The following is a 25,871-nucleotide window of genomic DNA, read 5'->3' as shown; positions in this document are numbered from 1 at the left end:
ATTTGTAGAAATGCAATGCTTATCATCCAAGGTGGAAATGAGTACATGTGATTGGAACATCTAGCTACCTGTGGGAACAGTGAGTGAGGTAGTGAGCTCATTTGTTCCCTTTCTTCATATGTAAAATTGATAATGCCTCCCCATAGGCAGGCCATTATGAGTACAGAAAAAGCGCATTTTTCACAAGATGACTCTTTTTAAGAGTTCAGTAAAGGTAAGCTATATTTGGTTAGAAAATACTGTGTCATTTACTATTTTGATCAAATGAATAGATCACTTTTGTCTTTTTTAATGGTTAATGTTATTTACTCTCCAATACAAGAGTCATTAGTTTGGAGTATACAGATATGTGCCTTGGTTAACATAAAATGTGAGTGCACAATCATTAGGACATTCTTACACATTGTGAGTAGGAGATGTGAGGTATAGAAACTGGGAAGTAGATATAACTTGAATGAGATCTTTTTAGATTGTTTTCTTGCTGAATTTTGAAAAACAAAATTATATTTCTATTTTATCTTTGGCTTGTCTTCACACAGAACAAATTTAAATCATAAACTGTAATTTTTATATGAATTAAATAAAAGTAGACATTGGATAAAATCTGACTATAAAATCTGTTACACTTCATGGTTGCTCTTTGCATTTGGGAGCTGATGTTTTCAACATAAGCGAAGATAAAATGATAAATTCTTGTTAGTTGGCATAGCAATGAAATAGACTAAATCTACAGAATCTAACATGCTGTATATTCAGGATATTTTGTACTGAAATACAATTAATAAAATAACATCTCAAGCATCTGAAGAGGATTTTTTTTCTATTTTAATTCAATTAATCATAATGTATTGAGCATCTACTCTGGCCACAACATTATGTTGCAGTAAAAGGTTAAAAAGGCACAGCCTCTCACATCCATGGGCTTATACTGGTACAGAGAAGAGTCAGTGGACATAAGTGAGTATCAGACAAAGCATACTAATTAAGGTGAAGGTGACATCAAAACACTTTTGGGATGCAGAATTCTGTGAAATGCTGTCACTTGAACCACAACACAAATGATAAATTGCATTTCAGTAGATAGCTTTTGCAGTTCTGACACTGAACTAGAAGTTTCTCTGAAACTTACAAATTAAATAGATGAATTCTAAACATTTAATTTGGCACATTTAATTTTGACCATCTAGTCTTCTTTGACCCTTTTGTAACTATGTAAAAATATGGCTCAATACATTGTTTAACCAAGCCAAGTACAATTTGACTCTTTGTATCTTTCCAATTGGCCTTTGGGGACATTTATTTATTTTAGTTAAAGTTCTCCGAATTTCTCTAGGGATGAATTCTTCAGTAATCATCATTTTCTGGAGGCTTTTCCAGTCTGTCTAAGCCTGCACTCCCATTTCTCCTTCTGCCTCCTTCCATCGTCATACTTCCCACATCTTAATGACATCTTCAATTTGCTGGTTTATACTCATGGGGGCCAGAATTGTGTGTATGTATGTGTGTGTGTGTGTATATATATATATATATATATATATTTTAATGCCCACTGCCTAGCATAGAGCAATCTACTGTAATAAATGTGTGTTGAACCAATATAAGTAATTTTTAGGAGAAAAATACTTATATTAAAATAATCCATATTAAATTAAATGCTGGAGTGAGATTAAAATCCAAGGATCATTCTGCAAAAATCCTGTGCCTCATTGTCCTCAACAATTGAGAATCATTTTATTTTTTGGTAAATTTCTGAAGATTCTTCCATTCCATATGTCCTGGTCAAATAAATGACTTTTTAAAAAAAATCTTAATGAAGAACAAACAGCTACTGTTGAGAGAAACAGAAGACTTGCTGAAAAAAGATTCTAAAAAACCTCATAAAATGGATGAGAAAAATAGAAAATTACTAAGGATATCAAGCACATTGTATAACAATCTACACAATAAAATAGCTTAAAAAGAGAAAACTCCCTTTATATAATAAAAAGCCTCATTTTTGAATCAACAAGTGCTCTTAAAACTTTATTAAAAATGTTTTGACATTATATGCTTGTTTAGTATAGATTTACTCAAAATAGCACATTTAGTTGTAACACAAACCTTGAAGTTAAGTGGTTAGTTTAATAAAACAGAGTTTCCATAGTTACCATGAAGAACAGAGGATAACTTTTATTTCTTTGGAAGCCAGGAAGGAGCTATAGGAAAAGAATTAAGCAAGCAGACCTAAGCAGGTTTATTATGTGTAGCTCTACAGCTGGCTGGTTTTTTTTTTTTGAAGGAAACTTTTGATATTACAGGAAATTAATTTTTTCCCACTAAAATCTATAGCAGCATATTAAGAAATCTGAACATTTTTTTCTCTGGGCATTTCAAACTGGATTCTGAGTCAGAGAGAAAGCTAGTTTAATAAGATATCGCCATGAGTACATTTTTGCTCAGAGTATTTAGTTAATAAACCATATCATAAACAAGTGGTGTAATATGTGACACGGAAGACAGCAATGCTGTCCTCTACATGACAGAATCATGCAGTCTGGTCCAACTTTATTGCTCTTGGGCGACATTTTGTTGAAAGACCTGATGGAAGAGAAATGGACATCCACAATGGCGAAGCTGTCTCTTTGCGCTAGGTTTATTGTTGCTCAGTTTAGTGTTGAGATATGGTCTCTTTGAGTGTTAATGGAGGTCACTTTCAGCTTTGTCTCTTCTTGTGTCTAATTCAAGGAGTTCTTCACAGTTGACTGTTGAGAAACAAAATGATGTGGCTTCTAGTATCTCACCTTCGCTCCTCAGGCTTTAGAGCAGCAGTGATTAACAGGACTTTTACAAAGTTTCTATGTAGTTACAAGGACAGTTTCAATCTTCTGTCATTTTTTTGCATTAGCTATGATTATGCTTTTACCACAAAAATGCATTTGTTTTAAAGGTAACAATACAGACTAGGAGAATAGCTTATGTTTCATCTATATTTATCAGCACTCACTGTACATTTGTGTCTTCATTACCAGGAAATATTAAGGGACATTGTGCCATCTATTCCTGTTTACAGTTTATTATGCAGAGATAGGAAACACTTAGCATGTAAAATGAATGTAGAAATTATTCCTGGATAGAAACACGGACATTTCCCACTCGTTGGCTCTTTCTCCTCCATCACCGGATCAGAGTGTAATTGTCAGTAATCAGGCCTGCTTGCTGCTGATAAAACCACTCTGAATGCTAGCAGCCTTCTTTGTGTGATGACTCAATTATTCCAGAAGTGCCTCATCAAATCTGCCCCATCAGCTGGGCTAATAAATAAGGAGAAGAAACTGGCCCCCCAAAGCAAATTATAAATCCATTTGCATTAACCATTTCACTGGTCCATGATCTAGGCAGAAATAAGCATGGCAGATTGTGTTAAGCTTATTTGAATATGTTTATAATGTTTACAGCATGCAACTTTTTTCCCACAAGGTGTTGGAATTATCAGTCATGAATGCCATCTAAATGCAGTTTTGTTAACTGCAGCAAGGCTTTGAGTATATTTGAGGGCTATTTTGTTACTTAAATCAGGTGAAAGTTAAATCCTCTTGTGGTGAGAAATATGAGCCCTGTGCAAGTTATTGGCATTGCTTCAGAATTTAAGGAGAAGAGGCTTGTGTTCTCTTTTTACAAGGGATGGAAGAACAAATATAAACACTATATGCCTGCTAGAACAAGTACAATTACTTCATATATAGTGCAGTGGAACCAGGAGTTATTTTGATGCTCAGTATGACTCCAGCAATTTGCAGAACAAAAATTGCATTTTCTGGGAGATCAGAGTTGCCATAGTACTCCTTGTACTTAAAATTCCTTGAAAGGTTCTATAGGGAAGACATTTCAAAAAGCTAGACAAACCAGTAAAAGTTAATTAAATCCATCAGTGGAAGTTTTGTACACTGATAAATCTTATTTTTTGTTATTTTAAAATGACAAACTATACTGAGTAACAAGAAGTTTTATTTGTATTTGAACTTTAGTGATCACTTGGGGAAGCAAAAATATCCAAAATGGATCATGAAAAGCAACTTGATTGCTAACATCAAGTTGTAGTGATTTAAAATCTGAAACATCCTCCCTAAAAGTAAGGGATACCACTGGCTCACTTTAAAATAGAAGCAGTTTTTCTTGCAGAACAGTTCCAGTTTTGATGAAGCTTTTTCTGTTCCTGCTGTGATCAGGAGCCTAATTAAGGGCTAATTGCAAAAGTAAAGCTTGTGGCCCATAACAGTATTTTTCTTTGCCTAAAACAACTTAAATGAAACTCACTGTTTCTCTTCATCTACTCCCGCCAGTGATGCATATCCCTTAATATCAACCTGGAGAGCTAAGCAGAAAAAATTCATCTTTGATATCCTAAATATAAAGTGGCAATAGGCTTACATAATTTTTATGAATCAATTTCTAAATATATTGTTTCTTGCTATTATGGGAAAATCAATTCTGTAGCCCATTGATTAGAAATTCCAAAATAAGGTGCTTAAATTTTCCTTAGAAATTTAATGCAGCAACATGTCAAATGGAAAACCAAAGAATTTGATTGTCCAAGCAAAGATATCATTAAGGTTTATACAAAATTTGACTCTAATTTAAATTATCATACTGATTAATATAAAATAAAAATAAATCTGGAAACTTAGAACTATGAAGGACTTGCTTTACCATTCACAAAAATAAACTGCTTCATTATTCTAACTAATGAACTATTGGTAAATATATTCAGATTAGAAGAGTGATTAAGAGACTGAAACTGTTATGGAGACAGTTTTGAGTTGTGGAGACAGGGCCTCAATGCTAAGGTAAATATGCTTGCATTTTTCTGCTTTTATTTTATTCCTTAAGAAACTAAATCTGAGAGTAGTCTTGGAGCATATATCACCTTTACAAACTTCTGACAGGGCCCTGCTGTGCATTCCCAAATTGACTGAAATAGAGCAGCAAATTCCAAAAACAAATTAGTGGTAGTGGTGAGTTCATATTAGTTATATTAGAGGGCTACAAGTGCTACATACATTTCATATTAAAGTCATTTGCCTTTTCATCAAGTTACTCACTTTGAGTTTATTTGGAGGATTTTTTAAATGTTGTGGGTTTTTTTTTTGAAACACAGGTAAATCTATGATTCTCTGCTTTAAGGATACAATTGACATATACACTATATCACTTTGGATCATTTCTCCCCTCCCCAATAAAATATAATATGATTTAATTTAAAAAAATAACACAGTAGATTCATTACATTGCATCATTAGAAACAGGTACTCACCCATGAAGCAGCTGTAAAAAACTGAATCCCTAATTATTGGCATATACTAAAGCAGACAAATGGAGTACTTTGTGATGACTCTATTAAACAAGTAATCCATGTCTTAATTAGAGAGCACACTTAAGGGTTTTGTAGCCCATTAGGTTATTAATACCTTGGTTGTCATGTAGTTTTACCTTTTAAGATTGCTGTTTTATAAAAATACAAGTGTCGATGAACAGATAGAACTAACTCTGTTGCCAGGTGTGCAAGTTTGGTCAAGATTCCAAGTCTTAGTTTAACTGTCTTCCAAAATGTGTATTTTCTACAAATATTTTAGTAAGACCTTAAGTGTTGTAAAATGGTTTAAGATCAGCTAAAGAGATTAAAGTGTTGTAATTAATAAAAATGGGTTTTTAAAGGGATCACCTCGATGTAGTAATAGGGCACACACAGGGGATAGAGGGAACTGATGTCAGTGGAGGATTCCTTTTGGTATCAGCCAAGAGTGTTTCCCAAAAGAGGGTGGGAGGAGTTGATAATGATAGACACATGGAATGGTGAGCCTCTGAAGGGCTTGTATTTTTCCATTTGTATCTTGGTGTACTTGGATTTCTCGAGCCCAAAGCCCGTTTGTGTCAAATCGTATTTCTAAAGTTGTATTTTGTCAGAGCCCTCTGCACACTTCTCCAAGTCGATCTCAGCTGTGCTGCCTCAACTCTCTTCCCCAGGGAGAGGAGAGACAGCAGATGGGGTTAGGGCAGAGGGCTGATGTGTCTGACAGCAAACGGCCGGGTTGTTGAGTGGAAGCTGCGAGCATCAGGAAGCTACTTTTCCCCTGAGAACCAACTAACCACTGAAGAAAGTTGAAAATGAGCCCTTTGAGAAATGCTATTAAAAGTAGTAAAAAATTGCAATTGTGCAGATGATGTGCTGCTGTGTGCTTATTCGGATGCTAATGAGTTTGACATTAGGGAACTCAAAGGGTTTACAGCTACTCCCTTATGTGATTCAGTTCTTTATTGGCAATCTTTGAGAAAATAAATGGAAAATGTATTGCTAATAAATACATAACACGATAGGGTATTAGACAAAAAGCCATTACTTTCAGGATTTAGAAAGAGCTTTGCTCACCAGTGTGACTGTTTTTCAGGATCTTTTGTTTTAGGTTAGACTGTGATGAACAAAGGGGAATAGGCAGGTGGAAGGCTTCAGAACTCTTTCTGAACTGAGGGTGAAGTAGACTAAGCCAAGCAAGCACGTTTTCAGAAAAAAAAACCTTTCTTTTTAGTTGCACTGAAACACAAACTAAGAATTCCCAAGCTCCCGTGCTACTTTTCAATTTTTACACCATGTGTAGTAATGTGCTCTCACTTGAGAAAGTTTTATCCATGTTTTTCCCTAGGAACTACAGTTGGTGACTAGAGTTGAAGAAGCATCTGTTAAATGTCTGCTCAAAGCTTACAAGTAATACAGAAGTCTATGGTTAAAAAGCTGGCCACTTCAATCCATTGCAAAGGGTAAACTAGGACAACAGAAATCTTCTGCAAGGAAGGTTGGTGGTTTGTGTTTTAAAATGAGAACTGCCAGATATAAATATTTTAATCTGCATTGATATAGGTGGTATTTCTATAAATAGCCCCTCTAGTGTACTGCACTGGATTTCAAAGTTTCCTCTTAAGGCTCAAATGGCTGGAAGACAGATCCTGTTCTTATCCCTAAGACCAAGTAGAGGTGATGCAGCTCTGTGCATTATGTCTGCAGGCAAAGTAAACCAAGAGGAAATTGTTTCCATGGAAAACAGGTTAAAATGTTAGCAAAAAAAATTAGTAGCATTTTATGACAGCCCATTAAAGAGAGTCCTAAATAACAACAGGATGAATTCTGAATCTGTTTTGTGACTTGAAAGTAGCACATTCCAAATCTTGTCTGAACTTTGTCTTTTGGTGGTTAAGAGTAAAATAGCAGTAATAATAGAGAGTCTTTCTTATCCAGTTTCCCTCATAAATTGAAGACATAATATATATAGTTTGGTAATAAATACAAAAATGAATTTGGCTTACCTTTAAAAAAGTAAAAATATGTTTACAATTGATGTGTAGCATAAAATATTTCATTCTGTTTATAGTATAGTACAACCAAAGTTTAGATAAAAGTGTCAATACATTATTTATTATTCACATTAGTGTATTTATTGTTGATCCTCTATTTAATTTGTCATATCTGATATGCTTCCCTTCTTTTATTTTTTATCTTAATAGAATGAATTTTAGGATTTCTCAGTGAAGTGGACAAAGACATTTAGTCACTTAGACAAAGCAGGGCAAACCAAGTTGGCATACAAATTACCTGGAGAAAAAGAGAGGTAAAGTAACATTTTTATGAAAAAGGAAAATATATTAAAATAAAATGAATCCAATCAAAGCATTTTTATAAAAGCTCTCCTGTATAACCATGCTTTATTTCTGTGGATTTGCTTTGAAAAATATATTGTTAGTGCTGAATTTAGAATTGTGATTTTTGTCAGAAGCATGGTCATTGTAATATTTAAAAATATTAAACAGAGGAAGAAAGCCTCTGAGCCTACAAACCTTTTGCATGTTGATTAGTATGTATTATTTGTTCATGCATTTGCCCTTAAGAAGTGTTCACAGAGTTGAAATAGTTTTAAAAATTGGATTTAAATTTATTTGTATTAGAAATTAATTATTTAAGGATTAAAAGTAAATCAGGTATATATTTTAAAAGCATGTTTTAAAAAGTATTATATGATATGTAGAGTTAATTCCTACAAACACTAAAAAGTAAGGAATTGGGTTGTTTTTGTTTGGGGGGAAGTCTATTTAAAATAATTTATCCATATATGAAGGAACTTCATATATGCTAACATATTTGCTAACATATGTTGCAACATGTCTCAAAATATTAGCAAGAAAAAAAATTTAAGGCCCTTTTAAGGTGTTACTGAGTTATGTTTAAACAGGGAACACTAAAAAAAATGTACAAAACAGTCTCCTAAAACATAAAGCCAGCAATTGCCCTCTTATGTTACAAAGCTGTGACTCAGAGGCCATGTACGGCGACTAATAGAAATCCTTGGCACACGTTGGCTACCTAAGGGAATAATAGAAGTATTTGCTGGAATCATTTGGCAAAAGGACACAAACATATGGCTTTGGTTTATATTCAGCATTGCCAGTTGTGCAAAGTTACAGGAAAAAGTGTACAACAGCAGTGACAACTCAGAAATTAGAAATGAGAATCAAAATAGAGTAGCCTCCTCAGAATGCTGCCCAACTGGTCTCAAGTCTAAGTTTTCTTCTAGTGCAGTGTATTTCTATATGAGTCTAGAAAATCACCTCATCTGAGGGAAAGGTGCAAGCATTTGGTCCTCAGGAAGAGCTATTCCCGAGAACTGTGTTGAATCAGATAGTAGATGGAATCTGCTTCTCCCTTTAAGCATGGTGTTTGTTGGTGGTAAGAGGGGTTAGTGGAGACAAGGAGATGTGTCATAAATGTAAAAGGTAGGCATTATGCAACTCTTTGGCTTTCTACACAGAGTTTGAAGACAATACAATAGGAGACAGATAGGAATGGAAAGTAGAAACCAGGGACTGTGTGCTCTAAATAAAAGATTCAGAATTTTTAAATTTTATTTAGGACAAAAGATTCAGAAAATTATATACATGTCTTCACTAATTATACAAAAATCCTGTTTGTATTAGTTCAGGCTTTTCAAATGCATATTTTCTGAATTATTCTTCTTGAGTAATTAATAAATGAATGAAAAGAAATCCAGAAAAGTAAAAAGAGGATAAAAACAGAGGAAAAACATTCTTAAACAGTATTCCTCTCAATGTCAACTATTGTTTTAGAATCATACTTCATTTTCCTCATCTTGCCCCTGTATAACAGGGAAGTGTCTTTTGTTGTCATTTTGGACTGATCCAAAGCTATGTTTAAACAAAATGATGCCAGAATTATCAAAAGAAAGGGCACTCAGTGTAAGATTCTTTGTTCTTCAACCTAGCCAAATTTTATCCCAAAGTACTGGCATCATCTTGTTGATTCATTTGGGGGTTTTTGGCCTTTCTCAACTTCCTGAGTTGCTCTGTCATTTGTTTTTTTAAAAATGGATCTTTGTGAGGAAAGCACCTACTGAGGCTTAAGGGCTCTTCATAGGGAAGACCTCGGGATCTCCAGGACTGAAATGACATCACACAAGACTAATATGACACAACACACAAAACCATGTTACTAGTTCCAAAGTAACAGGAGAGGAATACAAGAAATTCTTGTTAAAAGTGGAAATTATTGCAAGTTGAATATATATAAAGGACTTTCACATTTAAAGTAACTTCCTGTGTGAGACTGTATATACCCAGACAGTATTAAGATTAATTGTATAAGAATTTTGAGAGAGTTTCCTCAAAACCTTATGATCACCATGGTTTTTTCTATTCAGATTAAGAAACATAAGACTACTTATAAATAAGGAGTGAGGATGTCTGTGTGTAGAGTTCTGTTCAAGGAGAAAAAAACTTAAACATCACCAAATGATTTGTTTTATTCAGTTCATAAGTGATTAAGTAAAGCATAGGAAATGTATTCAATAATACTGTGATAACTATGTATAGTACAGTTGGGGTACTGGAAATATCGAGGAGAACATTATGTAAAGTATTTGCTTGTCTAGCCACTAAGCTGTACAACTCAAACTAATACAAAATAAAATTGAGAGAAAAATCAGTAAATAAATTGGAGCAGAAAATTAATACATGTGTGTGTATGTATATGGTCTGTCCAAAGGTATCCAGCCATGTAATATGAAAAATAGAGATATTTACTAAACATGATACAAGATACAATAAACATTGTACATAGGACAATGATACCTCAGTCCCCTTCAAAGTAGGTACCTTGGGACCTCACGCTGTTCTTCCAATCTCCATCAGCTGCCCCATGGTATTTTCCTGAATCTCATCATTGGTCTGAACTCTCTTCCCTTTCAAAGGTGATTTTAGTTTTGAGAAAAGCCAGAAGTCACAGGTCACCAAATCTGTGCTGTAGGGGGTCTGAGTCATCTGGGTGATTTGATGTTTCATCACAAAACTCTGCATGAGACATAATGCATGAGTGGGTGCATTGTGATGAAGCTGCCAATCACTATTTGCCTATAGCTGCAGGCTTCTGAATCATCCTAACAATTTCCATGGAGGAAATACTCAAGTTTAATGCAAAATCTGATGCAGATTCATTGCTCTATTCACTTAGTCACTTTGAATACAATGGCCACACAGTACACATGCTCACTCAATGGTGCCTACTGCTCCCACGGACTAGTACAGTGAAATCATCATTGTTCATGCATGTACATTCCAGTCCACTCTCCTTGGCTGCCAGGTTACATCATAGTCATGCAAATGATTCTCATTATATATTAACAATGCTGGATTTTTTTTTCAGAAAGACCTTGTGTATATACTTACTTGGATTTTCTTACTATTAAGTTAAAGTAGGATTATGGGTAAAAACTAAAATTAGCCCTGGCTGGCATAGCTCAGTGGATTGAGTGTGGGCTGGGAACCAAAGTATCCCAGGTTCAATTTCCAGCCAGGGTACATTCCTGGGTTGCAAGCCACAGCCCCCAGCAACCACACATTGATGTTTCTCTCTCTCTCTCTCTATCTCCCTCCTTTCCCTCTCTAAAAATAAATAAATAAATAAGTAAATAAAACTAAAATTAAAGTGAACTAAGTCTCTTCATACACCAGTAATTTACTCATGTGAATAAAAGTAAAATTGAGTTTATGAGTTCTGTGCTCTTCTCCTTGAATCTCTCCATCCCACAAATGGGTAATTCCTGGACTCCCTTGTCAGCACAAAGGAAAGCACCAGGTCTGTGCATTGGGGTGTTGTGGACAGGAGACCAAGTAATGGTCCCTGATGTAAGAACTAGTAAGCAAAGATGGTCAAGTACAAGTAACTAAGAAATTACTGTGTGTACTTCTCTATAGGTTTATAGGTATATAAGATGTTAAATGAGAACTTTCCAAATTCAACCAAGCAGTTACATTTTATTTTATGGTCATTTTTCTTTTTCATTGCCGATCTACTTATTTCCACTGTTTGTTCTTGCATGACTTTCCTCCAAGTTTTGCTCTTTTGCCCTCTTCTTTTATAATACCTCTTGTCATTTCTCTTCCTATTGGCTCCTCTCCCTAGAGAACTGGGGAATAAAGTTTTCTTCATGCTCTATTATGAACTAGATCATAAGAAAGAACATACCTATGCTATAAGTTAAATAAATTTTTTAAAAAAGTAGGTTCAGATCAGGAAAAATGAGAATGGCAAAGCCTACCTTTAGTATTCTTACTTTATTGAGAAGCAGACTGCAAAGCCAGCAGAAACCATTATAGGTATCTCAGAAAATATCTTATCTTGTCCCTCCATAAACAATGGAATGAGACAGATAAAGGTCCTAAGAAATTGAGAGATGGACAGCTTTTTAGAAAATCATATCTCTGTTTTGGAAAAGTTGCTCACTAAATTTTATAAAATAAATTGCATCCTTGCCAATAAATTTGGGTCTTAAGTAGTAAAGATGATCAAGCTTCCTTTTGCAGTGGAAGGGATGAACAATGTTCCCCATGGGAAATGTCATTTTAAGATTTCAGCACATGTTATTTAAGTCAATGTCCTGAATCATACCACAGTCACATGCCTGCCTCTTCATAACTCTGAGAGGATATGAAAGGATGGTGGTCATCACTACACCCCCGGTCTCAACACATGCACTGAGGTACAAATCTCTTTCTACCTTTAATCAACCACTACCCAAATGAGTTACCCACTGAATATGAAGTATGACTTTACAAAAGTAATTCTATTCATTGGAATTTTATTCAGGTCCATTAGAAAAGTTCAAATGAAGAACACTTAGAAATTTCTAATCCCATTCAAAGTTTTAGAGAACAAAAACATATTTTCAAATTGAGGTTTATAAGGAGAGTTGAGCCATCTCATGAATGTTATAAACTTCTATCCCCCATAAGGAAAGCACATGTGCTTTAGGTTTCTGATATTTCTATTCCATGACAAACTATGAGATGTGATTAGACACTGATTTTCATATTTTTATTATTCCTCAGGTATGAGGGGAAGAAAGAAAGTGAAATAGATAGGCTATATATTATGGCTTTGGCCCACTTTGTCCCTACAACTTGACCCACACATTAAATCTGAAAACTTACTTTTATAAATGAATAAATTATAATATTTATATAGGACATATATCCTACACCAACAAGAGGACAGTGGCCCCTCAAATACAAGTATAAACTAGCATTCCAAGTACAATCAAGCAGAGGTCCATGAATATTTATAATCCCTTCCAATGACTTTAATGGGGAGGTGGCTGCATGGGTAATGACAGACCAGTCAGGTCCTTGGATAGTTGAATTGCAAAATAGAACTAGTCTTAAAGCTGTTACAAAGAAGATTACTTTTAAGTAGGTTTCAGAAACTTCTATTTGTGCCTGCTGGCACTCTCTGCAGTCTGTGCTTTGTTTTTGGGAAAGAAGCTCATGGAGTTCAACCTTCACTTGCCTTTTGGGGAGAATTTTCACAGTGGTTGGGAAGAGCTAATAGCACCTGTGTGACAGGATAGCATTAAACTTGAGGTGACTTAATGCTCACTCACAGGAGTAGCTTCATCAGAAATGTGGAAGGTTTCATCATTTTAACCCTCTTGCTTCTGATTTCTCTCAATCAAGTTACTCATTTAGCACATGGAGAGGAGTCTGCATGAGTTCAGCCACTTTATATGCATCAGAGATATTTACAGAGAAGGAGGATTTCACAATGCAGTGCTCACCATCCTGAGTAAACCAAGCCATTTTAATCCCAGGCAGTGTCACATCTGTCATAAATTCATGTGGCTTCATGTAGAAGAAAAATCTACAGGAAAAAATTCACTTCTATTTTATTGTTGTTTTCTCTTATGTAATTTAAAATAGTTATAACAATGAGCTATTTTATTTAGACTAAAGCAACTGCTGTTCAGCAAAAGCAACAAACACTTTTTGTTTTCTAATTTAAAAAAATAGTTGTATGATTGGTGTGGTGTTTGTTATGAAATAATGACAAAAGAGTGCTGGTGGTTTTAATAGTTTTAGCTTAGGAGGTGTCATTAATTTTGTCTGTAGTGTTGCAGGTGAAAAAAATGCACAATGGATAAATAGTCTATATTGGTTTAACTGAACATAATATATAGTATGTTCTGGAGTTGTTTGTCTCAATAGACTATAGTAATCAAAAGTAATGAACCTATTATGTGCAAGACCTTGGAGAGCGTCAAATGGCAGTAAAAGTGTGGTGCATAAAAGGTTTATTAAAGGAAATTAAAGTCCATCATTGCCACACCTGCTCCCCTATTATAAGTCTATGGCAGGTCAGTGCCTTCAATCACAACAGCCTCAGAGAGCAGAGATGTGTCTCCCATTACCATTATAGTCACATGGCTTCCATGCTAGAGTCAGGATTTAAGGATGGGAGCCACAGAAAGCACCTTCTGCCTGCATCGGATTTTCAACCAGCAAAGCAACTTCTTTCTATTTCAGAAACCTTTCTGATAATGTGTAAAAGTGAATTAAACTAAGAAATTATTAGAAGAGTCTAGTGAAGTGGATGAATGCACTCAGGTCAGGATCTGTCTCCATATGGACAAAAAGAGCAGGCTTCTAAAGTTTTGCATCCCTTTAATAATGTATTTAATTATATTTAAAATATTTAGTGATGGTGTTTTAGCATATTTTCTGACACACACAATTCTCAAATTTCACCTTTCTTATAGATTTATTCCAGAATTCTTATAGTAAATGTATGTTATTATTGATGATCAACATTTCTAATGGTATTTTGAAACAGGAGCATTTCAGGGGTTTGCCTTCATGTTGCTTTTTAACTCAGGGAATTATTTTTCCTGCTTTGGTAAGAAATATGTATCAGAAAAGGTCCAGAAATCCAAAGGAATTAGGTTTTAGTAAATTAGTCTGAAAACTTTTGCTTTGGCATTTGAAATTTTGTCTCCTTCACAACCACTGTTAATGAGATAATCATTTTTTTCCTGATTTGTAATGCCAGAAGTATTTGAATCACTAGTAAACACTTAAAGACATCTGCCATACTTGTCACTGCTTCCTCTGGTTATAGCATCTATGAAAGTATTTCCAAAACTTGTGGAGTGTGAGGTCACTCAGAGTTCTACCCCTATGGAGTCAGAGCACTATTCAACAGCATGGAAGTTTACTCTGTTTTTCATAATGACTTTAAGAACCTCTAATGACATGTTTTCATATTTTGGTCAATGTCAAAGAAATGACCTCAGGACTTGTGCTCATGTTGCAGATGGATGCAGAGGCTGAAGATAAAATGCTGCATACCCGCTCTAAAGGAATGAAGGGTGAGTTAGCAAGCGAGTTCCAGGACACCATGCCCACCATACCATGAAATATGGGTGTTCCCATGCTCAGGCGCTGGTGTTCACTCAGAATGATTGCCACTTCTGCAGGGCTTATTTTTGGAAATCAAGCTAGAACTTTTAATCATGGTATTGAGAGGCAACATATTATGACCCAGGAGTTAACAGACTCCAAAATCTCCAAATGATATATAATGCTAATTTTTACAAAATGCAAGTGTGAGTGGACTTGACATCATGCAAAATAACATAAGGGTTACTGAGGTAAGACTGCTCCATGGAGACCTTCAAATTATTTAAGTGACCCATAATGGCCAAGGCAAAAGACCACATTGTCAGTTTATTGCCAAAGCAGGTTTTGATTTTTAGGTTATCTGGTTTAGTGGTTCCCAATCTAAACTTAGTTCAAGTAAAATGATGATTTTTTTTTACTGTTCCTGCTGGGAATTTCCAGCAGCTCTGCAAAGAAATGTTTGAAAAGTTTAACTTACTGGTAATCCTTCTCTTTTTGTAATCAACAGATGGTAATGTAATATTGAAATATAAACAGGCCCTTGATGATATAAACACCTGGAAGACAAGATTGACTGGCAATAATACACCTTAAGGAAAATAACTTTTAATATAATTAGTTATGTTTTTGCGATCCTTAATTCCAAATGGGAAACTATAGACTCACCATGGCCTCTGAAAATACTCTGGGTAGCAGTTCCTCGCCCTACTCTTTTCACATCGGCTTTGCTGAGAAGGGCTGAGTCAAGTAGCAATTGTACAATACTTTGGGAGTATTTTGAGATTTATAGTTGAAAGTGGTTAATTAAATGGAATGTTTTCATTAGCTATGTTTATATTTGTAGACAAAACAAATAATTCCAGCTTGAGTAAAGTTCAGAATCCCAAAATTTTTAATAAATTCCAGGGTGATTTTTTTAAATTAAAATGTAATTGTGGTCATCATTGGCCATGATAAACAAAGTGCAGAATAATACTATATGAGATATTGGGCTTTACTAAATAGAAATTTTGCACAGTATTGTTTTCCCATTTTAGTTTAAGTTATTTTTTTAAAGTAATTATATCACATAGTCTAATATTTGGAATGCAGTATTTAAAAACATAAAGTTTTTATGCACCAAACTTCTCAATAGAATACAAGTTAGGAAAAGAGTTTCTATAATTATTTAGGATAAACTCATATCTTCCATAAATATCAGTGTTTTAGGGACTGTACTTGGATTATTTCAATCTCTTGTTTAGATTCCTAGAAACTACTCTAGCCTACTTTTAAATTGTGGCAGTTTTAATTTAGAATTTTTTGGACTTCAAATTTTTTGAGCACATACATATACACTCTTAAATAGAGCCAAAATGTTCTTCAAGAAATGAAACAACTGTTTCTCATGTTGAATGAGTAATCTTTAAAACCACCTGTTGTCTCTCTCAATATGCTGTTGTCCTTGGGTATTTATAAACATGAACTTCTTCAGTTACCATCATTTCAGTAAGAAATATCAAAGCTCTTTGTTTTTATAAATTTCTTACTTTTAAAGTGATGTTGATATCAACATAGCTAAAGCTTATTCACCTCTTTCCTTATGTATGGAAATTTATTAAACAAATCCTGGGACATATTTATTAGTAAATCTGCTAGTTTTATTTATATACTTGTTTAATGTTGACATCTAAATAGAATACTTTTTGAAAATTTTTATGAACAAAAAAGTGGGTTAAATTGATTTAAAAAATAATTCAAGTCCTTCGTTCCCCTTTGAATGTATCTCTAAAGACAGATATTTGGAAAGTGCAATCCATGACGTCAAGTTCCCAGGGTCACCTTGGGCACTAAACCTAGAATCATTTGTTCTGGGACCTATTCATTTGCGCTCTTGTCTCCAAAGAACCAGACCCATAAAAGATGAATCTACCAGGTAGGAAATTATGTGTGGGTTATGCTAATCATCTATTGGTCATTATCTCTAGGTAGGTAAAGGTTTCAGTTTTCAAATACACAATAATTTTCTTTCTTTCTTTTTTTTAATAGTGCCAATAAACTCTCTAATCCAGGAGCTCAGGTAAGATTTGTCCTACATTAATTTTTGTAATATTGATTTGCTTTAATTATTAGAATGTCTTGTATTCAGAGTCACCAATGAGCTTGTTTCATGTAGTCTTTGTCTATACACCAATGAGGTGGTGAAAAAGAAAAGCTATTGATAATTGATCCAAAACAATTCAAGCTACTATTGTGATAACAGAACCCAGCAACATTTTGCTGTAATCTGAGTAATTTTCCACTTTTCTCCATAAAGTGTGTGCTGCCTCTGTGAACACACCTCATCTGTGCTTTGTTTTTGTACTGACAGTAAGTGAAGAACTGAGCTATTATTTGTGAACTTATGATTTTAAATAATACTCAAATAATTCTATCAGGTGAGCACGTGATTTTTTAAATATAGGCATTTGAAGATAATATCACTGATAGGTATTGGGATAGACCCAAGCATTTTCACCTTAGATACTGTAAATACACCTCAGGTAATATTCTGAAAAGTCCAACTTAATAGGTTTTGCAGAATACACCACAATTAGATTTTCCTTCACAGAGGTTAATTTTTTAAGTGCATATTTAAAAATAAAAACACACTGACAATGAATTTTCAGTATTAGTGATATTTTTAGCAAAATTATGTCAGGAGCAAGATAAGTATCTAGTCTCTTCTCTATTTATTATTGTAATCCCAGAAAGTCCCACACCCACTAACTAAAATGACAATGGTCTGTATGTGCTCCTCAGGGAAGTGTTTTAAAACTGAAGGATGTATAACCATGTCCGATACACATTGAAATTTATAGTGTGTGCATTAACAATTGACATAGTTATTTTCTAGGCAACTGTGCTCTGTGATGTCCTGAAGCAAGACATTATTTACTTCCGTGTCCTATGATTCATTCTGTCAGTTTTGTTTCACCTGTTTAGCAGAACACATATGTATCAGAATTGAGTACAAGCTTTCATGCTGATGCTCTTATCCGAGGAAATATTTTAGTAGGAAATCCATGGCCCTGCCTCCATGATCAATTTCACCATTGAGAATTTTGCATTTTAAACTATTCAATAACAGCAGAACATAGAGTATACCCCACATTGTGACAGGATTAAAAGATTGAATTGTTGGGCTCACTTCAGTTCTTGCTTTTAAAATCTGTTCTCATTTAAAATTCCTATCTGTTTGGAGACTTTATGTCCCCTGTAGAATGATCAAAAGAAGGTTAAATCATTAAAGGCTCAAAATGGGTGAGATGTTTGCCATTGCAAGGAATGGTTTCCTCATGGTCTGCAACAGAAACAGGGTGCCCAGGGACTCTGACCCTCTCACCTGCTGAAGTGATTGTGGTTTTAGTCAGAGTTTTTCTTTGTAGGAAATCAAACAGAGGGGAAGGGGAAGGCCCTTTGAGTGATGTGTCTTGTAAAATAACTTGGAAAAGAAAATAGAATATTGAATGAATGATTGTGTGCTTTGGCTTGGGGAGAAATATGTAATTCATAGAGAAAAAAGTAAGGATTTAGCAGAGAGAAGCAACTAAGTGGGAAACACATGTTTAAGAAGTTTCCTGGACAAATAGAAATTATTATTTACTTTATTAGCATTAATTATTATAATAAAACTAATATTTATTGAGGTTTTATCATATGTCAGACACTCTTGAGCATTGTATATCACTCTCATGTAACCTTCACAATAACATTATAAGGAAAAAATATATGAGAGTTCCAATTTTCAGATGAAGAAAGTAAAACTAAATAGCTTACATAAATAGCCCAAGGTTTCACCACTGGTGAAACTATCAGTTTCACCACTGATAGTTCACCACTATCCAGATTTCTGACTCAGAGTCCAGCTTCTCAATCACCAAGCTATGTTTTCTGTCATGCACAATGAATAATAACTGCCTAGAATATAAATTTAAAAAATGCTTCTTTTTTATTTTTATATTTTGTTTATGCAGCTACAATTGTTCTTGGTTTTTCTCTCCTTCCACACCTCCATCCAGCCCTCCTCTCTCCCCTCCCCAAGTGAGTCCTCATATTATTGTCTGTGTCCATGAGTCATACATAAATGTTCTTTGGTTAATCACTTTGCCATCTTTGATCCCCCTCACTCTTCTGCAATGGCTGTCAGTCTGTTTTATAGATCTAAGCTTCTGTTACTATTTTGTTCAACATATAAGTGAGATTGGATGGTATTTTTCTTTCACTGTCTGACTTAACTCACTTAGCATAATTTTCTCCAGGTCCATCCATGCTATTGCAAAATGTAAGAATTTTTCTTTTTTACTGCTATGTAGTATTCCATTGTGTAAATGTACCAAAGATTTTCTATCCACTGATCTCTTGATGGACACTGAGTCTGTTTCCAAATCTTAGCTATTGTAAATAGTGCTTCTATAAATATAGGGGTGCATATATATATATATATATATATATTTTGTATTGGTGTTTTAGAATCCTTTGGGCATATTTCCAGAAGTGGAATCACTGGATCAAAAGAAAGTTCTGTTTTTAATTTTTTAAGGATACTCCATATTGTCTTCCACAGTGGCTGTACCAGAATGCATTCCCACCAACAGTGCACTAGGGTTTCCTTTTCTCCACATCCTTGCCAACATATTGTTTATTGATTTATTGATGGTAGCCATTCTGACACGTGTAAGGTGATAGCTCATTGAGGTTTTAATTTTTATTACTCTGATGGTTAATGATGTTCAGCATTTTTTCATATGTCTATGGGCCCTCTGTATGTCATCTTTGGAGAAGTGTCTATTCAAGTCTTTTTCCCATTGGGTTGTCTGCCTGACATTGAATTGTATTACTTCTTTGTATATTTTGAAGATTAAACCCTTATCAGATATATCATTGGTGAAAATGTTCTTCCATAAATTAGGTTTCCTATTCATCACATTGATGGTTTCTTTAGCTTTGCAGACTTTTAATTTGATATAGTCCCATTTGTTTATTTTCTCCTTTGTTTCCAATGCCTTAGGAGATACATCAGCAAAAATATTGCTATGTTACATATCTGAGATTTTACTACCTGTGTTTTCTTCTAGGATTATTATTGTTTCACAACTTACATTTAAGTACTTTATACATTTTAAGTTTATTCTTGTGTGTGGTATGAGCTGGTTCCCTAGTTTCATGTTTTTGTATGTGCCAGTCCAATTTTCCCAACATGTACTGAAGAGACTGTCTTTGCTCCACTGTATGCACTTGCCACCTTTGTCAAATATCAGTTCATCATACAGGCATGGATGTATTCCTGGGCTCTCTGTTCTGTTCCACTGATCTATATATCTGTTCTTATGCCAGTACCAGGCTGTTTTTATTACAGTGGCCATAGAATATAGTTTAATATCAGAATTTGTGATACATCCAGTTTTGTTCTCCTTTTGCAAGATTGCTGAGGCTATTAGGGTCTTTTTAGGTTCTATATAAATTTTTGGAATATTTATTCTAGTTCTGTGAAATATTCCATTGGTATTTTAATAGGAATTGCTTTGAATGTATATAGATTGCTTTGGGTAGAATGGACATTTTAATCATGTTAATTCTTCCAATCCATGAACAATGTATATACTTCCACTTACTTGTATCTTCCTCAACTTCTTTCTTCAGTGGCCTATAGTTTTCTGAATATAGGTCTTTTACCTCCTTGATTAAATTTATTCTTAGGTACCTTATCATTTTTTGTTGTTGCACTAGTAAATGGCATTGATTTCTTAGTTTCTATTTCTAAAAATAAAAATAAAATAAAAATAAAATGTTGTTCATTGTTCATTTCCTCAGCAGGTGGATTTTAAAATTATGGTATGTTTTTCAAAGCTTAGTTTTCTGACATTCAAACAAAAATATTTTTTAATTAAAAATAGTAATGTGACCTGGCTGGCATGGCTCAGTGGATTGAGCACTGCACTGTGGAACAAAGGGTCGCCAGTTCAATTCCCAGTCAGAGTACATGCCTGAGTTGCAGGCCAGGTCCTCAGTACAGTGTGTGCCAGAGGCAACCACACATTGATGTTTCCCTCTCTCTCTCCCCTTTCCCCTCTCTCTACAAATAAATAAATAAATATTTAAAATATAAAAATAAAAATAGTAATGCTTCTTGTTCTTCTGATTACCTAAAAATTGTTTTTTATCAGTTCTTTAGTTTTACCTAATTTTTCAGTAGACCAACTCAGAAAGCTAGTGATAATTGTTGGGAAAACTTATAAACAAAATTAATTCACCTATTTTTCTTTAATAAGAACCAGTTTATAAAAATTATTGATTATTATTAAATTAATAATTGCTTATTTTCAACAGAATGATTGTGCTTATGCTCAGTAGGTCCCAAGTTGTTTCTTAAATGTTTAAATTGACCCAGATAGAGAACCTATTTATCATTTATGCATTAATAAATCTTTTTTAAGTTCTAATTTTATATGTAAGGTTATATTTTTAATGTTTTTAATTTTGTACAACTTCATTTGCTATGATTACTCCTCCAATTTTTTCTTCAGATTTGTTGTGATCTAAAACCCAGAATTTGTTTTGTGCCTGAAATTTGACTATCTTAGTCAATGTGGTATATTTTCCTCATATAAAAGTTATGGCCATTTTGTAAAGAACATTGGCAACTTTATTTCATTTTCTTTTTATAATGCATTGGGCATGTTATTGCTTCTAGAGATACCACTTACAAAAATACTAACCCAAAAGAAGCTGATTTAAATATACTCTATATTGTTCATGACACTAATAAAAATCAATACTGACATTCTAATCTTATTATTATACTCTATGTCACCTACTATCATCACCATTAAAAAAGCAATTTATAACCACAGCCCACCTTTAATCATAATCTTTATTAGCATTTCCAGTCTTCCCCCAACACAGTTCAGGTTAGGGCTGGTATTGAAAAGGCTCTCTTGACTCTTTCTGAATTAAGCCATTGTACTGTCTTTTCTCTTTTCTTTCATTGTTATTATTCTTAATCTGATCCTCATGTTATTGCAACCACTAATGTTGGTAATTGTCTCATGCATTGGATAAGTGTTTTTACCCAAGTTAGCCCCTTTGTTCTAATTAGAAAATATAGTCTAGCTTCTGAAATGGCTTTCCTATGTGACTACTTAGAGACAAAAATAAATTCAGTGCTCTTAAATATATTCAAGTCAAATCACCACTATTTTACCATGGTCTTACTGCTGCTTACCAAGTTGTCAGTTTAAGTTTTATAATGACATTTTAAATTTATTGATCATTTCTCACTTTATTTTATGTAATTTATTTCTTTATTTAAAACCTTATCATCTAGCATTTTCTTATAAGTTTTAAAATAAGAATCTGTAATCAAGAAGTTATAGATTTAATAGCAATATTTGAAAATATTAATAGCTTTTAGATGGCTTTTTTTATCTTATTTTATTTACTACAGTCTTTATACCAGTTAAACATTTCACTTAATACTGGCAATTTTTGCTTCTTAATCCCTTCACCTTCTTCACTCACACTTCCAAGCTCCCCTCATCTGGCAACCATCAAATTATTCTTTTTATCTATGAGTTTGTTTCTGTTTTGTTTGTTCATTTATTTTGTTTTTTAGATTCCACTAATAAGTGAAATCATATGATATTTCCCTTTCCCTATCTGACATGTTTCACTTAGCATAATTCTCTCTAGGTCCATCCATGTTGTCACAAATGACAAGATTTCATTCTTTTTTATGGTTGAGTAATATCCCATTAAATATATGTACCACATCTTCCTTGTTCACTTGTCTATCGATGGATACCTACATAGCTTGCATATCTTGGCTATTGTAAATAATGCTGCAATGAACATTGAAATGCATATATCTTTTTGAATTACTATTTTGGGTTCTTCCAATGTATACCCAGAAGTGGAATTGCTGGGTCATAAGGTATGCTGGGTCATAAGGTACTTCTATTTTTAATTTTTTGAGGAAACTCCATACTGTTTTCCATAATGACTGCACCAGTCTGCAGTTCCACCAACAGTGCATGAGGGTTCCCTTTTAGTCATATCCTGGTAATATCTGTTGTTTGTTGATTTATAAATGGTAGTCATTCTGACAGGTATGAGATGCTATTGCAATGTGGTTTTAATTTGCATTTCTCTGATGATTAGTGACATTGAGCATCTTTTCATATGTCTATTGGCCTTCTATATGTCTCTTTGGAGAAGTTTCTATTAAGTTCCTTTGCCTATTTTTTTTATTTTAATTTTTAAAAAGGTTTAAATGATTGTGCCAGTTGGTTTTCTTTTTATTTGTGGAATTTGTTGGGATGACACTGGTTAACAAAATTAAACAGGTTTCAGGTGCACAATTCTACAATATATCATCTGTGCACTGCATTGTATGTTCACTACCCCAAATCAAGTGTCCATCCACCAGCATTTATCCCCCATTTACACTCCTCCACATCCACCCCACTTCCTTCCTTCAGCAATCCTTATACTGTTGTCCTTCTCTATGAGATTTTTTCTCTTTTTTTCCTGGATTGTTTGTTTTTTGGTGTTAAGCTGTATAAGTTTTTTACATATTTGGGATATTAACCCCTTATTGAATGTATCACTGGCAAACATCTCCCACTCAGCAGGTTTTCTTTTTGTTTTTGTTGATTTCTTTCACTATGCAAACTTTTTAAAGTGATGTAGTCCCATTTGTTTATTTCTCTTTTGTTTTTCTTGCCTGAGGAGACATATCCAAAAACATATAACTTAGAGCAATGTCAGACAGTTTATTGCCACTTTTCCTCTAGAAGTTTTATAATTTCGAATTTTACATTTAAATCTTTAATCCATTTTGAGTTTATTCTTGATTATGGTGTCAGAAAGTGATCCAGCTTCATTCTTTTGCATGTGTCTGTTTAGTTTTTCCAACACCATTTTTGACCTGACTATCTTTACCCTATTGTATGTTCTTGCCTCATTTGTCATACATTAATTGACTATATATGCATGAGTTTATTTCTGGACCTTCTATTCTTTTCCATTGACTATGTGTCTGTTTTTATATCTGTACCATGTGGCTTTGACTACTATTGCCTTGTAATATAGTGTGATATCCTCCAACATGATACCTGTTGTTCTTTCTGAAGATTACTTTTGGCTCTTTGGGGTGTTTTATGTTTCCATATAAATTTTAGGATTATTTGTTAGGATTATTATTATTAGGATATCCTAGTACTGTGAAAAAGGCATTGGTATTTTGATAAGGATTCATTAAATTTGTAGATTGCTTTCAGTAGTTAGGACATTCTAACAATGTTAATTCTTTTTATCCATGAGCATAATATATATTTCCATTTATTTGTGTATTCAAGAATTTCTTTTGTCAGTGTCTTATAGTTCAGTGTCTATTTAGGTCCTTTGCCCATTTTTTAAATTGGAGTGTTTACCTTTGTGTTCAGTCATATGACTTCCTTATATATTTTGGAGATCAAACTCTTGTCTGAGGTATCATCGGCTGATATATTTTCCCATATGGTGGGTTCCCTTTTCATTGTGATGTCGGTTTCTTTAACTGTACAGGAACTCTTTAATTTGATGTAGTCCCATTTGTTTATTTTTTCTTTATTTCCTTTGCCCTAGGAGATATATTGACAATAATATTGGTCCATGAGATATCTGAAATTTTACTGCCTATGTTTTCTTCTAGAACATTATGGTGCCACAACTTATATTTAAGTCTTTTATCCATCTTGAGTTTATTCTGTTGTACGGTGTAAGTTGGTGGTCTAGTTTCATTTTTTTTTTGCAGGTACTTGTCCAGATATCCCAACACCATTTATCTAAGATGCTATTTTTACTCCATTCTATGCTGCTGCCCCCTTTGTCAAATATTAATTGATGATAAAGACATGGGTTTATTTCGGAGTTCTCTATTATGTTCCATTGATCTATGCATCTGTTCTCATACCAGTATCAGACTATTTTAATTGTAGTGGCCTTTTAGTATAGTTTGATATCAGGTATTGTGATCCCTCCTACTTTGTTCTTCTTTCTCAAGATTGTTGAGGCTATTCAAGGTCATTTTTCATTTCATATAAATATTTGAAATATTTGTTCTAGATCTGTAAAATATGCCATTGACAGTTTAATAAGGATTGCATTGAATCTATAGATTGCTTTGGGTAGTATGCATATTTTGATGATGTTAATTCTTCCAATCTATGCACATGGTATATGCTTCCATTTTTTGTGTCTTCCTTAATTTCTTTCTTTAGTGTTCTGTAATTTTCTGGTACAGGTCTCTCACCTTCTTGGTTAAGTTCATCCTTAGCTACTTTATTTTTCTTGTTGCTATAATAAATGGGAATTTTTTCCTAGTTTCTATTTCTAATATTTCATTGTTGGTGTACAAAGATGCTTTAAATTTCTGAATATTGACTTTGTGTCCCACTGGTTTGACAAATTCACTTATTAGGTCAAGTAGTTTTTTTGGTGGAGACTATAGGTTTTCTATGAACACTATCATATCATCTGCAAATACTGACAGTTTTACATCCTACTTCCCAATTTGGATGCCTTTAATTTATTCTTCTTGTTGGATCACTGTGGCTAGAACTTCCAATACTATGTTGAATAAAAGTGGTGAAAGTGGACAACCTTGTATTGTTCCTAATCTTAAGGGGAAAGCTTTTTCTTTTTCCTTGTTGAGTATGACATTGGCTGTAGGTTTCTCATATATGGCCTTTATCATATTAAGGAATGCTCCCTCTATTCCCACCTTATTGAATGTTTTTATCATAAATGGGTGCTGGACTTTCCCAAATGCTTTTTCAGCATGTATTGATATGATCGTGTTATTTTTATCTTTTATTTGTTTATATGGTACATTATGTTTATTGATTTATGAATGTTGTACCATCCTTGCATCCTTGGGATGAATCCTACTTGATCATGGTATATTATCTCTTTAATATATTGCTGGATCTGGATTGCCAATATTTTGTTGAGGATTTTAGCATCTATGTTCATCAGCAATATTGGCCTGAAGTTTTCCTTCTTTGTTATGTCTTTACCTGGTTTTGGGGTTAGAATGACACTGGCTT

At 33.9% G+C, this 25,871-nt stretch overlaps 1 protein-coding gene across 2 annotated transcripts in view; it reads left to right on the top strand.

Annotated features, from left to right (window-relative positions):
- The first annotated feature begins 7,619 nt into the window (after positions 1-7,619).
- The window catches only part of ST18 (ST18 C2H2C-type zinc finger transcription factor), a 122,546-nt gene continuing 104,294 nt past the window's right edge, over positions 7,620-25,871 (top strand). Inside the window, exons 1-3 of one of the 2 annotated variants that reach the window (XM_045845035.1) lie at positions 7,620-7,634; positions 14,678-14,732; positions 16,792-16,822. In XM_045845035.1, coding sequence (XP_045700991.1) covers positions 14,678-14,732; positions 16,792-16,822 — 86 coding nt within the window. In that variant the 5' untranslated portion in view covers positions 7,620-7,634. Of the gene's footprint in view, positions 7,635-14,663; positions 14,733-16,791; positions 16,823-25,871 lie in introns of those variants that run through there. The other variant, XM_045845036.1, reaches the window with a different exon arrangement.

Source organism: Phyllostomus hastatus, unplaced genomic scaffold (assembly GCF_019186645.2).
Source record: "Phyllostomus hastatus isolate PE091 unplaced genomic scaffold, TTU_PhHast_1.1 phas_contig_449, whole genome shotgun sequence".
Lineage (NCBI taxonomy): Eukaryota > Metazoa > Chordata > Mammalia > Chiroptera > Phyllostomidae > Phyllostomus > Phyllostomus hastatus.
This window is presented reverse-complemented; position numbering and strand designations above follow the sequence as displayed.